The sequence below is a fragment of the Colossoma macropomum genome, unplaced genomic scaffold, assembly GCF_904425465.1.
Source record: "Colossoma macropomum unplaced genomic scaffold, Colossoma_macropomum, whole genome shotgun sequence".
NCBI classification, from domain to species: Eukaryota; Metazoa; Chordata; class Actinopteri; order Characiformes; family Serrasalmidae; genus Colossoma; species Colossoma macropomum.
Window position 1 is genome coordinate 37,797,872 of NW_023494790.1, and position 17,462 is coordinate 37,815,333.

The window sequence follows — 17,462 nt, forward strand, 5'->3', positions numbered from 1 at the left end:
AATACATTCTTAAAAAGTGGTTCTTCGAGGGTTCTTTAGTAAAAGGAATGGTTCTGTTGACCTCCATTAAAAGTAAAGTATGTTTTTAACCTTTTTGGAGATGCGAGGTTTTGTTCCAACAGCAGCGAGATATGTGTATGGTTCTATGTTAAAAAAATGGCTCTGTGTAGCACCAAAAAGGGTTCTTTTGTTGCTATAAGATTGACATAACGACAGCACAACCCATTTTCAAAAAGGTTCTACACAGAACCATATACAACACATTCTCCATCAGTCTGAAGAGCCATTTCACCATGCAAAGAACCGTTTCGGACTGAGTTCTACATAGAACCATTTATCTATCTATCTACCTATCTATCTTTAAAAAGGTTCTATACAGAACCGTATACAACACATTCTCCATCAGTCTGAAGAACCATTTCACCATGCAAAGAACCGTTTAGAGTTCTACATAGAACCATTTGTCTGTCTATCTATCTATCTATCTATCTATCTATCTATCGTTCTAAAAGTTTCCATAAAGAACCATGTACAACACATTCTCCTTCTGTCTGAAGAACCATTTCACCAGTCAGAGAACCGTTTCGGACTGAGTTCTACATAGAACCATTTATTTATCTATCTTTCAAAAAGGCTCCATACAGAACCATTTACAACACATTCAACATCAGTCTGAAGAACCGTTTCTCCTTGCGAAGAACCGTGAGTCCTGTGTAGAACCATTTGCATGCTTAACCCATTAATAAGACGAGTTTTACTGCACAGCTCTATAACCTAAGAACAGCTCAGCCAGTTTGCACTGAAGACCCTGTAGTTACTGAGTAATAAGCCTTAGTGTGTAATAAGCCTGGGTTGCTAATGGGTTAAATGGTTCTTTGTGTGGGAAAATGGTTCTTCAGATTGATGGACGGTGTGTTGTAAACGGTTTTATATAGCATCAAAAAGGGTTCTTCTGTTGCTACAAGCTTGAGATCATAACCATAGCAGAACCCTTTTTGATGATATGGAGAACCAACACAGTCTCCATCAATCTGAAGAACGATTTTACCACCGTGTAATCACTCATGGTTCTAAATAGAACATTTGCCTTTGTTAAAGAACCCTTGTAGAACAATGTATCCTAGTTCTTCACAGCCGGCTGTTGTATATATGTGAAAATGTAAGCATTTCCTTTTTTCCAGCAGCAAATCCACTCGTTTGTATTTATGAAGGAATAAGTTCTGCTTGGTTTATTGACAGAGGTGTCCAGTTCTGGTTCTGGAGGGTCTCTGTCCAGGACAGCTTGGTGCTCAAAGACGCCTGATTCAACATCAGGGGGGTCACCAAACTGTGCTGGAATCATACTGGATTGAAATCACTCCACAATTATTACTGTCAGACTGTAAAACTACACACTGCAGATTCATACTGGATTGAAATCACTCCACAATTATTACTGTCAGACTGTAAAACTACACACACTGCAGATTCACACTGGATTAAAATCGCTCCACAATTATTACAGTCAGACTGTAAAACTACACACTGCAGATTCATACTGGATTAAAATCACTCCACAATTATTACAGTCAGACTGTAAAACTACACACACTGCAGATTCATACTGGATTAAAATCACTCCACAATTATTACAGTCAGACTGTAAAACTACACACACTGCAGATTCACACTGGATTAAAATCGCTCCACAATTATTACAGTCAGACTGTAAAACTACACACTGCAGATTCATACTGGATTAAAATCGCTCCACAATTATTACAGTCAGACTGTAAAACTACACACTGCAGATTCATACTGGATTCATACAAGTCTTGTTATACTACCATTGCAGATAAAACTAACCCAGCTGAAATAAACGTAATGAAACTGATATATAAAGTTCGTTACAATGCTGTTAATTTTGGACGGGTGGTGAAAAATTGCCTACAAATGTTTGTATATATAGAGTATGTAGTGAATGAGAAATGGAGGTGTGGACCTTGTAACTGAAACTGGTTCTGAAAGTTTAAGAGGTTTAGAAGTTTGTGTTTCTTTCTCAGACCACGGCCGGTCAGACCCAGGTGGACGGCAGCCTCCAGTCCGAGCTCCTGCCCCAGAGTCCAGCCGCCGAGCACCTGGTGCCTCCGTCCACTGTGGACACGGCCGCGCTCAACGAGGACCCTGTACCTGGTGGGTGAGAAAGGAGGGATGGGTAAAGATCAGAGCGAACACTTAGTACAATTGTGATGGTGATGACGGGGAACCTTCCGTACCTTTCAGGCCTTCATGGGAATTCCACCCACTTTTCAAAATTTCAAATATTCGATTACTAAGAAACTCATTCAGACTGGTTTGGTGTGAAACGGTTCAGATGTCTTTACAGTGGTGGTGATAGGAACCAGGGGTCGCCATGACTACAACACAGATATAGACATTTTATTTACTATCCAGAACCACCAGTGAACCTACACGAGTCTTCTGAGTTTATATATGTAGTGTCGATGATGGGAAAATAGTGATAGATCTGAGAGGACTATTTTGTCTCACAACACCTTGAACGTACCCCTCCGCCATTGAATAGACCAGAACCCTCTCAAAACTAATGTAAAACATCAGGAAGCGTATTCATAACTATTTTACGTAGAACCTTTATGTGAGGGAGCTTTTAGAGGCCTTAAACTGTTTGGATGTCTGGTTCCTATCACCAACATTGTGAACAACTCCAGCTCGGTGCAACGAAGGAAATTTTGAAAAATTGGTGGGATCCCCTTTTCAGAGAAAGCTTGATTCTTTCTGGGAACTGAATGTCTGTAATTGTCTGTAATTGTCATTTTTATTTAACAGAATCATCAAATGTGTTTTATTTGTTCTCTACAAATATTGTACTAATCTTAAGTTTGGAACAGTGTCTGTGTATCATGTTTTTAATGTAGCTTTTAGTTAGAATTTAAAATAAACTAAACAAAACGAGCACATATCAAGTACAAAGAGAAGCGAGATGAAGTAGGACGGGGTCACTTGTTTAATGTAAAGCACAGATCATTTGTATTTATCCGTTTGTCTGCTGTTTAAATTAGAAATGTCCTCCGTCTCTGCAGTGAAGCCGCCGTCCCGTCCGGCCCGCGTGGCTCACATCTGCTCCATCTGCAGCAAGCAGTTCAAGAACAGCTACAACCTGCGGCGCCACCAGTCCGTCCACACCGGCGTCCGGATGAAGAGCGGCGCCGCGCAGAACCAGGAGGGCGGCGTCAAAGAGGCGGTGGAGCGGCCCACCGTTCCTCTGTCCCTCCTTCAGCTGACCATGCCCGAGCAGCACGCCCCCACCCTGCAGCCGCCGGCCGTGCTCCCCGACCCCCTCCCGCAGCCCCTGCTCACTCAGGACACCAACGAGTCGGCCATGGTCAGCATGGCGTCCACCGTCACGGCCCTGCCTCCTGCCGCGGTGGTCGTCATGGCAACGGCTGAGCCTGTCCAGGTGGGCGTCCCGGGCTGAGTCGTGTTTCTGGCCTTCCATTCATAATTTAGGTTGCACTTTAGTTCACTGAAGAATAACAACACATTCGTAACACGTAGATAACTTGTTTATAGCATCACCCGAGAGACGAAATGCTAGTGCTGAACTTTTTTCCAATATCACACGTCTTAGATGTTTCTGATAAAATGATTGTACAGTTCGAACCGTACACTAGGGGGTGCTCTGCACCTTTTACTCTCTAGCCCGATCCAGCCATTCACTCATAAAAGTGATTTTCTCTGGTCAGGAGCTTGATCAGAAGCGACTGACGGCACGGATGATCTGGTAATGTGAGAAGAAAAATGAGTCACACTTCAGCTTTCCGATCTTGATTTGGATTGATCAGAGGCCCTCCAGTGTTTTCAAACATGATTTTTACGACTCAGATCCTTCACGAGTCCCGTAGTGGTAGATAGTCAGCGACAAAACTGAGTACTCATTTAAGTAACAGACTGGAAGAGTGGAGGAAAAAGGTGGAAGAGACGTGTCTGCGCACCACATGTGTTGCAAACTGCAGAGACACAGAAGCTGCTTGTTGACTGGGGGCGATTAAGAGTCTTCATCATGTTTATAATGTTATAATGTTTTGATCGAGATGTCAAGTAAGTAAGTAAAGTTTATTTATTTAGCGCTTTTTACAACAGGTGTTGTCACAAAGCAGCTTTACAAGGAAATGAGCATTACAAAAAGAAATCCGGGTCTGAGCCCCCATGAGCGTCGCCAGTGGCGACAGTGGCAAGGAAAAACTCCCTAAGAGAAACAGGAAGAAACCTTGAGAGGAACCAAGACTCAGAAGGGGAACCCATCCTCCTCTGGTCGACACCGGATAGTAAACATCGTTAGTATAAAGTATTATAGTACAAAAACAGGGAAAACAGGTGGAGCAAACAATTAATTTGAATAGTTTAGTTCATGCAGCAGCAGCATCAGTGGGGTCAGGTTGTGAGGGTGAGGTTTGCACGGCGAGCGGTGGCACCCGATCAAGGCAGAAGAGGCAGCAGCATCAGACACACAGGATGGGTAGCTGTTCAACTCGGCAAAGGAAAGAAAGGAAAAACACACAGAGTCAGTTCTGCGATGGGTGATTGATTAATTTGATTAGTTTAAATGATTGATTGGTTCAAGTGAATAATTTTGATTAGTTCATGTAGCAACAGCAGTAGTATTAGTGGGGTCAGGTTGTGAGGGTGAGGTTTGCAAGTCACTTTCTTTAAAATGACAAGTGAGCTGCCAGTTTATAGTGAAATATTCACCAGTTCTCACTATGATATCTGCGTTTCTCACCTCATATTCATCAGCAGTTTGCGTTTTTACCAGAACATGTGAGGTCCAGTTTAGTGTTGTTTCAGTCGGGAGAGCTCTGGGACTTTGAGTTCAAATCTAGTGTTCAAATCCAGCGTAAAACATATCTAAGTTATATTGTGGTTAATGATTATATTGAGCATATTGGGTCTGTTTTTCTGCTATATTTTGTTTCTCTGCTGTTCATTTGGATTATGATATTTTGTTTTAGGCCCATTTCTTATTTTTACCCCTACTCCTTTTTTTCGGGGGGGGGCCACTTGGAACTAAGTTACAAGGGGTAGTGGTTAAAAATTTCCCCTACAAAATGGGACCCTCAAATAAAAAGAGCATCACTTCATTAACAGCTACCAGTGCTGCTCTGTAGGCGACCCTGCCAGTCTGCAGTGACAGCACAGGAGGGTAAAGTTCAGCTCCTCACTGCTGGGCTTTAGTTACATTTAGGGCATCATATGCCTTCAAAGAGGGGGGCAATTATTTATTATCACCCACTGCTAATTCTTCAGTGATATGAAGCTGAAGTCAGATATTCACCAGCTTCTTGTTAGAATTTTCCTGTTTTACCTTAAATAGAGCAGCAGTTACATTCTGGCGCTTGAGGTGTCAGAACTGCTGCACCATTTAAGGTGGAACGGCAAATTTAGTTAGCTATCTACTGAAACTTCAGCTACTACTAGCGATCTTTAATGCTTGTTATGAAGAAAAAGACCAAAATACACTGAAACGACATTAAACTAAGATAATACAGTGGTTATTGTAATTTTCTAACAGAGAAAATTCTCACATTTGTGGGTTTCTTTGGTCTCTTGTTCAGCCATCTTGCCAGTTTTTCTTTTTTTCTCATAACTCTCTTTTTGGAGTCTCTGAAAAACCTCTGTATGGAGGACCGTGTAGCTCTAACACTTTACCCCCCCCTCTATCTCAACAAGAATCAGAACACCCTACCCCTAGGAGTGAATGCGCAAAACGTAGGGTCTGAGTTGTAGGAGCAAAGTGGTGAGATGGGATTGGGCCTCAACGTGGTTGTTCTGATCTCTCTCTCTAAAGCACGTCACGATTTTGTAGCTAAAAATAAAGACTGATTATTGTGAAAGGAACGGTTCTCACAGTCGTGTTCTCTCTCTCTCTCTCTGTGTTCAGCAGCGGCCGGTGAACCCAAACCCTGTGCGTAAGAACCACGCGTGCGAGACGTGCGGGAAGGCCTTCAGGGACGTTTATCACCTGAACCGCCACCGGCTCTCTCACTCGGACGAGAAGCCCTTCTCCTGCCCCATCTGCCAGCAGCGCTTCAAGAGGAAAGACCGCATGAGCCACCACGTCCGCTCCCACCAGGGCGGCGTGGAGAAGCCCTACGTCTGCCCCCACTGCGCCAAGGCCTTCTCACGGTCAGACACACACACTCACACACACACGCACACACACACACACACACACTGTCTGCCTGAAGTTTAATACTTTTAAATACTTTTTAATACAAACAAGAACTTTTTTTTGTTGATTTTCAATGACGTAACAGGTCCAGAGGAAAACAGTAATAGCCATGTAAATATTTGTGCCAAAGTTAGTGACAGTGCTGGTTTTGGGAGAATACTGAAGGCCACACCCTCTTTATCCCTTTGTTGTGATGTCAGCACTCGTTAAACTACGTTCCAGCCAGTGCTGAGTATCGGCCAATACCAATCGTATATTTTTTACGGATAGTACAGTGATGTTCGCCGTCCGTTTCATGACACAGTAAACAGTCTGGATCATTTTCTTCAAAATGACCCTTTTACAGTGTCTCTAATATTGACTTATGGTTTGATATTGATATTCGAGATCTCTGTTTTGAACCTGATATAACGTGACGTTAGGTTAAAATCACAAGCAGTGCAGGTAAAGCAAAACGTTTATGCAATGTAAGCAAACTGCTTCAGGCAAATGACGAAAGATGGCTGGGTTACAAGTACGGGTTTTTTTTTTTACCCCGATTTTCTCCCCAATTTAGTCGTAGCCAATTCCACCCCGCTAGTTAGGACTCCCCCAATCACACAATCCTATCAACGCTAGGAGGGTGAAGGCTAACACAGGCTTCCTCCGAGAACTGTGAAGCCAGCCAGCGCTTTCTTTTCGAGCTGCCGCTCACGCAACATCACTGGACAGCCGAACGCGCACAGACACCTGCGCTGACTAGCATCGCACTGAGTGAGGGATGGGGGAGAAAGGCAGCCATCCCACCCACCCAGAGAGAGCGAGGCCAATTGTGCTCTCTCGGACTCCCGGCTACGGACGGCTGTAACATCACCAGGGATCGAACTCTTGATCTCCTGATGACAGGGCCGACGCTTAGACGGTTGCGCCACTCGGGAGCCCCAAGTACGGGTTTTTTGTTAGTATCATCAGTACTTAAAGAACACTGGCCAACTAAGTTGACTAGATCACTGATTTTTCTTTTGTGGCTCTGTTCATGCTTTTCGCCTGTTTCTAGTTATCAGAACTCTGGAAAAATTAAACACTGTGACGGGCACTGTGAACATATCTTGGCCCAGCCATATATGGTACACTGGCACTTCATCGTCTGCTTAATTCCACACAGCACAGAATTAGATCTGTTTGTCATCTTCATGGCTTCTGAGTGCAATAAAGAAACAGAAGCTTGGAACTGGATCAAGCTTATTTTAGCCAGTACCTGATGCATTAAAACATACCTGTGTCCAACTCTGTATCCAATGTCATGACATCCTTAGCTGTTATGTTTTTCTTGATTTATTGAAAAATATCAGTGAAAATAAAACTCATAATAAAAATAAATTCTCATGGTCAAACACACACACACACACACACACACACACACTGCCTGTCAGAAGTTTTATACTTTTAAACACTTTTTAGTACAAATTAAAACATTACTCACAAGAGGCAAAGCCATACTTTTGACTGAGTAATAGAAAGATGGAAAGAACTGAAATGTTATCATAGAGCTGTAATATTCAGTGTAGCTGTAATGTGTTGATATTATGTTGACAGAAGCCTGAGCTCATTATCTTTCACTCTCTTTTTCCTGTAGCCCTGACCATCTCAACAGCCACGTCAGACAAGTCCATTCTTCAGAGCGGCCTTTTAAATGCCCGGTACTGTGCAGTTATTTCGTTCTACACTCACAAAGCTGTTATAGGTTTATTAAAATGTGATTAACTCTTTCACAAAAAAAGATATTTACTCTCTTAGATCATTAACTTGGGAAATTCAGGGTTTATATAATTTGTATGTAATTTACTCAACGATTTCCGTAAAAGTCCGTAACTTTGTAATTATCTATCTATTTTGTTGTTCCTCTCAGACGTGCGAGTCGAGTTTTGCCACGAAAGACCGCCTGCGCGCTCACATGATCCGGCACGAGGAGAAGGTCCCGTGTCACATCTGTGGCAAACTGCTGTCTGCCGCTTACATCACCGATCACATGAGGGTGCACAACCAATCACAGCATCATGCCTGCCACCTGTGTAACCGAAGTGAGTGCCGTACTCTTCTTTTTCTCGTCTTCCACTTTGTAAACCTCTTCTCTCTCTGTGCAGATATCCGAGAAGGGTCTGGCTGCAGATACGCACTCTCAGCCTGACATGCACCGCCAGCCTGTTAATGACGTCAGTGCCGCTCTGACACGACAGAGTTTTAGTCAGTTTTATGAGCAAAAACAGCAAAACACGAACTGTTGAGAAACAAGAGTTACACTGAACATATATTAACGTTGTCATACTTGTAATAAGGTAGTTAAATATGGAAAGTTTCAAAATAAAAGCACGACGATAAGACATGAATGTCGGGTTCATTCGCAGAAAAAAACAAACAGGCCACCGCTTCAACACATGAAAGCCATGCTGAAGATGATAAGAACCGTTAGGAATAAAACCTGAGGGTTTTGCTTCCTAACGGGAAGATGGTTGGCTTGATGGTTGCTGTTAGAGAACACTACTAAACGAACAAATGTGTCTGGAATCAGTCCCTAAACACCTGACTGAATGACTTAAATCCTTTACACTGTGACCCTGCATTCACAGCGGCAGCGACACGATGTGACACAGTGGCCATACATCGTTCATTTTAAATAAGAGCTGGCGATTTCCGCCATCAGGAGGCGGCGCGAATGTTGGCGACGCGAAGTGGGCGGAGTCAGCGACGCAACAAAGCCGAGCAGTGTTTAACTGTATGCAAATGAGCGAAGCGATGTGGCGGTTACCAATAGGAATTGAGCACTGAGCAGCGTAGTATGCGCTCTATGTCCGCCACTGTGAAACAGTGCGCTCCATTTTTGGTTCCTAGATAGTTGTTCCTACTAGAGATGGAATAATGGTAGCGGTGCTTTCGTCGCAAATAGACAGTGATCACTAAGATCAAATACTGTTTTCCCCACATACTGACTGCACAGACACGGGTTAAATAAAAATATTTTAGCGGGAACACATCTGATTTGTGCTTGGCATCAGTGAAACCATGGCAACCATCGGTCCGCTCGAGTTCAGAAACACCCACAGGTGATGAGCGATCAGCGTTTTGGGCGACAAGAGGCGAAAAGTCACTGCTGGTGTGAACGTAGAGTGATAGCAACCCCTCAGGAAAACACAGAATACCTTTAGCAGCTACTGAAAAGCGAAAACCACCAGGAACCAGTATACCCTTTTAATGGGATACCGTGTCATTGGGCTGCTTCTGCCGTTGTGGCAAAGAGTGCATGTGCATTTGGGAGCTGGGAGTGCATTTGGCTGAGAGTGCGTGTCTGCAGCCGGACTCTACTGGGATATCCGACAAGCCTTAATACATTCTTAGTAATTTATAAACATTCTTATTGTCAATTATAAATCGATATTATTGTTCTGATCATTTTCTCTTTTAGGCGTGTAACTCGTGAACAGAATAGTACCTTAAAATCACATTTTAAAATGCTGCTGCCTGATATATCACGTAGTTATTGTGTATGTGCTGCTTCTCTGTTCATGTTTTGACATAATATGAAAATACCAGCTTTTCATTGCGTAAACATTTCATGATGAGTGGACCAATAGAAACAGTCCGTAAGTGTTTGGAAAAAATATCTTTATATTAACTCACATTTTAATGTATTTTACACGTTTTTAACTATCCTGAAATGTTTTATATTATGCATCATACATTTTTGCCATAAACACAGAGCGTCATGAACATTGCTGGTCACGCTGCGTGGTGTTCGCACGTATTTTTACATTGTGAGGCTTTAACTCTTTATTTTTTTGTCTTTGTTTCTGTTGGATTGTTGTCATGGCCCTGTGTTGGACAGAACAGATGTTTTCCATCACTTGGGGTTGCCAGATTTGCGCTGTCCCCGACAAATCCGGCTAGTTTTAAAGTGCAGTGCAGATAGAAATTATATAGCGGCGCAGAAGGTTGTTGTTTAGACTACTTTCTAAAAGTATTAGTATTTTAATAAATATGCTGTGTTTTACAGCCCTGTTTCAGACATTTAGGTTTGAGAGAACAGAGAGAACGACTAAAACCTGCTTCTGTACTGAAGAAGCTGCTAGAGCGTGTGATAGTATTTACACAACGAAGAATACTTTTTAGTTGCTGTAATAATAGTAATAATAATAATAACAGTGGTAATAATGGCAATAGTAGCAACAATAGTAGTACTAGTAATATCTATAATAATTATCAATTATCTATAATGTTTTATTATTGTTATTAGTACTGTTACTGTTGTAAATGTTATCATTATCTTCTAAATAGTAGAAAATCCTGTGATGTAATTTTGAGTTCATATCAAGAACAAACTTAAACATGCCATTTTCTGCTAATTTTAGTGCCCAAAAACTTTTGCACAGGCCACCTTTAAGTTGCTTTTTTCCCCAGTATGTTAAATTCACCAAATAAACAGTAATTGTGCCTTGAAATGTGTGGAAGTGTGTTCCCGGTAGAGGGTGTGTTAACTTATCTTTACTTAGAGAAACAGCAAAAACCGTGGGACGCCCAAACTTTTGCGCACGACTGAACTATTTTCACCTACTTATTTTAAGTAAATGAATACTTTTCCCAGTAAAGTGTTGCAGGAAGGCTGTACGTGGTTCGTTTTTGCCCAGTTAGGTCCATTTTGTTGTTTGGCCACTTTCTAAAGCTCTGATTATGCAATTAATCGTCAAGTAAACTGGGAGATTATTCGATGCTAATAAATTACTAATATAATTGATGTCATCAGCTCCAAAACTTAGTGTATCGCAGCTTTCACAGCCCAGATGTTACAGGATTTTACCAGTTGAACCATGTGTCTCTGCTCAAGGTCAGATAACTACATGGTTTTGTCGGTCTCTTGTTCAGTATCTGTCTGTTGTTCCTGGTACAGAGTGTTCTGACCGTAGATTCAGGGCCACGCTCTGTAGGAGATAACCACACATACTGACTGTGACAGAACATCCAAATAAGACGTCTGTGACGATATAAGGATAGTTGCGCTTAGAAGTCTGGGGTTTATTCAGAATAATTCATGGCGTCTCGTTCGTTCTCGCAGGCTTCACCACGCTGACGTATCTGCGCATCCACGCTCAGAAGCACCACGGTCAGGAGTGGAAGGAGAGCGGCGGTGGATTCGGCTCAGCTGGTGCTGGAGGCGTTCTGGTCTGTCAGCTCTGCGGTGTCCACTGCAAAACCCCCACGCAGCTGCAGGGTCACATGGGCACCCACAACCCGCCACTGAGCGAACCAGTGCCGGTCAGCAGCAGCGCGGACGGAGCGGCAGCCGGCACCGTGACCCTGAGCAACATGACCCCTGCGCCCACTGTGTTCGTCAGCGGCAACACAGTGGTGGACCTGCTGGTCACCGACTGCTCCTGCATCGCCCAGCAGCCACAGAGCTAGTAACTGCAGGCTTGTAATACAAACACATACACACACTGCCCGTCAAAAGTCTAGAGGCATCTTAATGTCTTTTGCAATTCATTTTTCACTGTTACTTTGCAGTGAAGTAGGAAAAAAGTACCTGCTACAAGGCTCATGCCATGGAAGATAGAGCTAAAAAAAGGAAAAAAAAACGATAAGTGGTATGTAAACATTTCAGAATGTACAATTCATACACACAAACAAAACTGTAATAACAGCCTATTTTTACTTTGTCATGGTTGTGATGTCACAGACATTTAGCCCCACCCATTCCTGTTGAAGTAATGCGGAGTGTTGTTCCCGCAGACAGTCTATTGGAGTGGACGATGCGGGAAAACGATTGAACGTTGAGGATCCACACATCTGAAAAAGAGAGGATTTCAATCTGAAACATTTGTTCGATACATTTCACCATGGGCTGCTTATTGAACAAGGCGCAGTCCAGGGCAGCCAATCAGAACAGAGCTTGATTGCATGCATCAGTCTTAAATGCACAGTAAAGGAAAACAATCTGATTAACTCAAACCCATAAACAGAAGCTGCAAATGTTAATGTAGAAGTGACTTTATGACTGATCAAATCTGCTAATCCTCTCTGCTTCTTGTTCATCAGAGTGTCTTTATGGTATGAATAGCAGGTTTTGCCAAAATAATCCTTTTTTTTCTATCTTTCTTTGAAAAGCTAGATGTTCTTGGGCTTCTGACGGGCAGTGTCCAATCCCACACAGTCACACGTGCGCTAAGCTAGCGAAGTGTGCGTTAAGTGCGTACCCTGATGATACATAGGACATGTTTATAAGAATGCTATATGCTATAACCCTCGCTCCCACCCACAGAACCACACTACTAGAGCAAATACTGTGAACAGAGCCATCATACAGCTAGCTGAGCAGCACTCACAACAGCGTACACCGACTACGCAGCTACTGTAGCAAATAATTGTCACCTCAGTACGACACATTACGCGCATACACATTACGCTTGTCTGTCTCCGCAGCAGACACGCAGCTTAAGGACGTTATTGTCTCAGAATTGCCAAGGCAAGATCGCTGAAAGGCCAGCATGAGGAGAGTGGAGATGCCCTGTGTCTCAAATCGAGAACTCCCGTAGAGGACTAGCTAATGTAAGTGCAAGTAGTTTATTTACAATGGCAGTTAGATGGCACGTGGCGTATGTTATTACCTGGATAAGGTACTAGAACCACCAGAAAATGAGGTCTGGAACGTTGCACGCAATAGCTGCGTCCCAAAAGCTAGGCTGCGGTCAAAGTAGGCTGCAGTTTTAGACCGCTGTGTCACTGAAGGCTGTTCAGTCAAAAGGATCCTTCAACTACAGCCGAGAACGAAATACAGCCTACGTTCTGACCATTTTTAAGGACATTACCAGAGGTAAATCCTTCACTGTCCTCTCCCACCTGTAATCCTTCACATTTCCTACTAAAAGTAGTTGTAAGCTGTTCATGTAAGCTGACTTCCAGAAACTGAAGTTGGTTAAGTTAGTTTATTTGTCAGCTCAGAAATACAGGGTGATTCAAAAAGATTCATCCGATTTCACAGCACTGTATTTTTACTACTGTGAGGCGCCGAGGAACCAATCACAATCCAATTGAAAGAGGGGGTCATAGAGTTTCTGACTGTCAGTGGAAGATGGCTCCCTTCAGTCTGAGAGGAGATGCGACCCCTGAGCAGAAAGCGTTCTGCGTTCTCCACTTCAATAAGAGTGAATCCGTCATAACTGTGCAGTGTGATTTTCGTGGGCAGTGAAGCTCCAACAGCTCAGAGTGTTCGTTGTTGGTTCCACAACACTGGATGATCTCCGAAATCGCACTGAAAGAGCCGTGAGTGCAGCGACACCCGACACGCTCAATCCAGTATGGGATGAGTTTGACTATGGTGTTGATGTTGTCTGTACAGCTGGAGGAGGTTCATACTGAGACCTTGTACAATTACATAATAAACTTTATGCTCATTTAAACCATTTACAGTTTACTGCATTGATCTGTAATGATTTACAAGAGAAATTAATCATTTTGAAATCGGATGAATCTTTTTGAATCACCCTGTATGATGGATTATCTAAAATTATTCCATTTGCAAGAAGGTCTATCTATACTTTACTCATTGGTTGGCCAGTACTAAAGGTACGTGAGATACCTAAAGGCCCAAAACATACTTCACGCAAGAGTGTGAACGCGGACGCTTTGAGCTACGCAGACGGGGTTTCGCGTGTGGTTGCGTTCACAAATGTGTCACAACACTCCTCTACTGTCCACGTTTAGCTGTGGAGGCTGTTGGAATAGCAGTAGAGCCTCTCTGATCTGTCCTCTAGCGCCCCTTCAGTACTGTTTTAACCACCACAGCGACGCAAGAACAGGAGTTTGTGAAGAAGGATCGAGCGTTTGCGACGTGTTGGCCGAGCTCTGTTATTTGCGTTCACCTACTTGCGTGAAGTGTGTTTCAGGCCTAATTGTGCTAATTGTGTAAAAAGGCCAGTAAAATAGTAAAATACGCCCTACTCCGTATCTACATCTGTTTAAAAGGTTGGAACTTGAATTCAGGGTGTGTTTTCAGTGAGTTAAACAGTTTTCATCTTGCAGGAGCAGCATTTAATTACAAATTAATGTTTTGCATCCCAGATTTTATTCATTCTGTCCATCATTCACATTAGCAGTGTTTTCCCCTTCATGTTTTGAGTGAAGCTGTACAAAGCAGCCTCGGTGGACTCGGTAATACAGAAGAGGAGCTTTCATTGGACAGTTCCCGCTGCCACCTAACTTTTGGAATGCAGCTAGCGTGCACTAGTGTGAAGCTGCAGTTTTAAATTGTGAAAGTTAAGAGTTTACGATGTCTTCAACCTTCAAACATTGAATTTCAGCAGAATCTTATCTGCATTAGGCTGTTTGCAGTGTGCAGCTAAGATTTCAGAATGTTATAACGGTGATTAGGCATGTTATAACTAAGTTTAGCATGCTAACCTGTAACGTAGGTGTATTTAAATGACGTGATATGTTTTTTTTCTGTATATATTTTCTCCCCACAAGTTTGTTAGAGAGTCAAAATTGGAAAATTTCAAAACCAGTTTGGGACGAAGCCGATCCAGACTCTAGAGAGTAAGGAACACATTGCGTAGAGAACGAATGTGGAGGCCGAGTTGAGACACAGGGAGAACAAAAGGCTTTGAGATTGACTTCAGGGCAGTTGGAGACTTAATGATTTCAGTACCAAGTAGGAAAAAAATGCCACATTGCACTGCTGCACTGGCTGGTTCTCTCTCTCCGTATCTTTCTTTCTCTCTTTATCTCTCGAAATCTCACTCGCTTTTCTTGCTGCAGGACTCTATAACGATACTGTGATTGTGACTCTCTACTGTAGTTTTTCTGCTCTCTGTCCCAGTGACGACGATGGCCGTTTGTTTGACCTTCTAGACCCTCCCGTCCCCTCCTCCCGCCATCCCCTCCTCCCGCCATCCTCGATGCACTCAGATTTTCCCCTGTTCTCTTAGCCATGAAGAGGGACAACGAAGGGATGCACAGTACATCAGCGACTGATGTTATTCTCCGTTAAAGAGGCAATTTTCATTATTGTTGTCAGTCTGATTTTGGATTTACAGCCGATAATTGCAACCGATAACTTACCACCCTGAGTCTTCAGGCAAAACTGTTAGAATTACCAGCCTTGTAAGTGGCCCTGGATAAAAGCACCCAGGAAAGGAAGTAAAATATACAGTAGTATAAAATCATAATCGTTTACAGCTAAGGAACATTAATCAGTCATGCATCTTTGGCATTTTATCCTCTATGCCAGACTTAGTGGTGGCTGCTGCGTCCTGTGGTAAACAAAAATGTTCCAAAGCTGATACGTTTATCAGCTGATACACGTCTGTACATTTTCTACTGAATATCACCCGACCCTTTAAATTACGAGGCCATTAAAGAGTCAAAATTTTAATATTTTAACATAAGAGCTAACAGTGCTGCACACTGACCTGGCGTCGTAAGACTGACCTCACCCAAATACCCCACACAAACCAGCGGGCTCTGTCCAGTGTGGTAGTTTAGAGGCTTTTGGCAGGTTTAGGCTGCAGTTTGAGTAGCTGGTGTTGGTAAATAACAGTGCTGAAGTTAATCTATTTTAGGAGTCGCAACCCAAATGTTAAGAAGAACCATTTTGTCCTTTTAACAAAATAGTTCATCTTGGGAGCCACAACAATTCATGTCTATTTTACCATCATGGCTATAAATATGTCTCAGTATGTGTTAATGTCCTAGTATAGGATAAAAATATAATATAAATGAAAACTCAGACTTACTTTGCTCTGCTTTAAGCTTTAGCTCAGCTATAGCCGCTTTTCTCGCATCTCCAGCAGGAAACTTTTCCACAAAAGTGTAAAACTGTAAAACGTCTCTCAACGTTCGACTTTTTATGAGGCTGAAATCAGCTTCTCGTTGCCAGCTTCTTATCCGAAGTTTCCCGTTCCGCTAGCCCCGCCTACACTCGTAAATTGTCACTTTGCTGTTGGGTTATCCATTTTGCATTTTCACCAAAAAGGGTTCTTCTGTTGTTACAGCGTCAAGCTTTGGGTGCGATATAGAACCATTTTCAAAAAGGTTCTGTATAGAACCATCTACAGCACATTCTCCATCAGTCTGAACAACCATTTCATGATGCGAAGAACCCTTTAATCATGCAAAGGATTCTTTGAGTGTTCATGGTTCTGTATAAAACCATTTTCTTTGCTAAAGAACCCTTGAAGCACCATCTTTTTTTAAGAGTGTAGTTAATGTTTGCTTTTCACTGAACTACACAACTTAATATATGGATTATAGTGTAAACTTGAGGTGAAATACAAAGAAATGTAGGTGTTAATTATTGGTTATAATTATCGGCCCAGAGATTCTGTACAGGTGCATCCCTGAAGAAGAGCAGGATGAAAGGGGAGGGGTAGAATTGGTGACAAAAGCGAAGGATGGATGAGGGGAGGCGACGGTGAAAGCGTGAGGGTTGTGTGTGATGAATTCCCCCATAAATCATTTTCCTCCAGAAATGAAATCCCCAACACACACATACACACAAACACGCGCTGAAGTCTGAGCACTGCTTTGGGAAAGAGAGTTTGTGTGGTAGTATGTACTGTGGGCAGATTGTAAAACTATATCTAGAACTTTAGACCAGAAACATGCCTAACTCAAATACACGATCGCAAACGACAGCGCTCGGCCGACGCGCTGCGAGTAATAGAGTGCAAACCAGAAAGCGAGTGCGATCATTGTAATCAATACACCAATAATTATATCGACAGTTGAGGAGCGTCTACTGCTTTAGGGGACGTACAGACAAAACCAAAAGCCTGAGGAGATTTATGGTTATTATCATTAACCATATGATCCCGACAAACCCGCTGCCTGACCCAAAACAAAAAGAGAAGGTGTTTAACCTCTTATGCTCGTGGGTATATTTCGTTTATTCCATCTGAATTTACATGCACAAATCGTAAGGCAAAATATTCAGTAAACGCATGAAATAAATGTACATTTTTGGGGTTTTCTTTGTAAAAGCTCCCTTCGAATTAACAGAACATGTGTTTTATGATCACACATATTGCTATATACTTACAGTTTACTGCTGAAAGCCAAAAATCTTAGACGCTCTTTGTATTATTTTATGAAAATAATGTTTACAGAGCAGATCACTGAAGAGACGCCATCTGTTTATAGTTTATAGCCCAGATTTGTGGAAAAATGGGTCGACTTTCAGTAGAAAAAAAAGTTGAGTTCAGCTTCTTTT

The 17,462-nt window shown here is 42.5% G+C and overlaps 1 protein-coding gene across 1 annotated transcript in view; it reads left to right on the top strand.

The window, feature by feature from the left end:
* The window catches only part of maz (MYC associated zinc finger protein), an 18,629-nt gene extending 1,443 nt beyond the window's left edge, over positions 1-17,186 (top strand). Inside the window, exons 2-7 of the mRNA XM_036573318.1 lie at positions 2,043-2,172; positions 3,081-3,457; positions 5,939-6,183; positions 7,845-7,908; positions 8,118-8,289; positions 11,313-17,186. Of these exons, the coding sequence (XP_036429211.1) occupies positions 2,043-2,172; positions 3,081-3,457; positions 5,939-6,183; positions 7,845-7,908; positions 8,118-8,289; positions 11,313-11,659 (1,335 nt within the window). The 3' untranslated portion in view covers positions 11,660-17,186. The remainder of the gene's footprint in view (positions 1-2,042; positions 2,173-3,080; positions 3,458-5,938; positions 6,184-7,844; positions 7,909-8,117; positions 8,290-11,312) is intronic.
* The last annotated feature ends 276 nt before the right edge of the window (positions 17,187-17,462 follow it).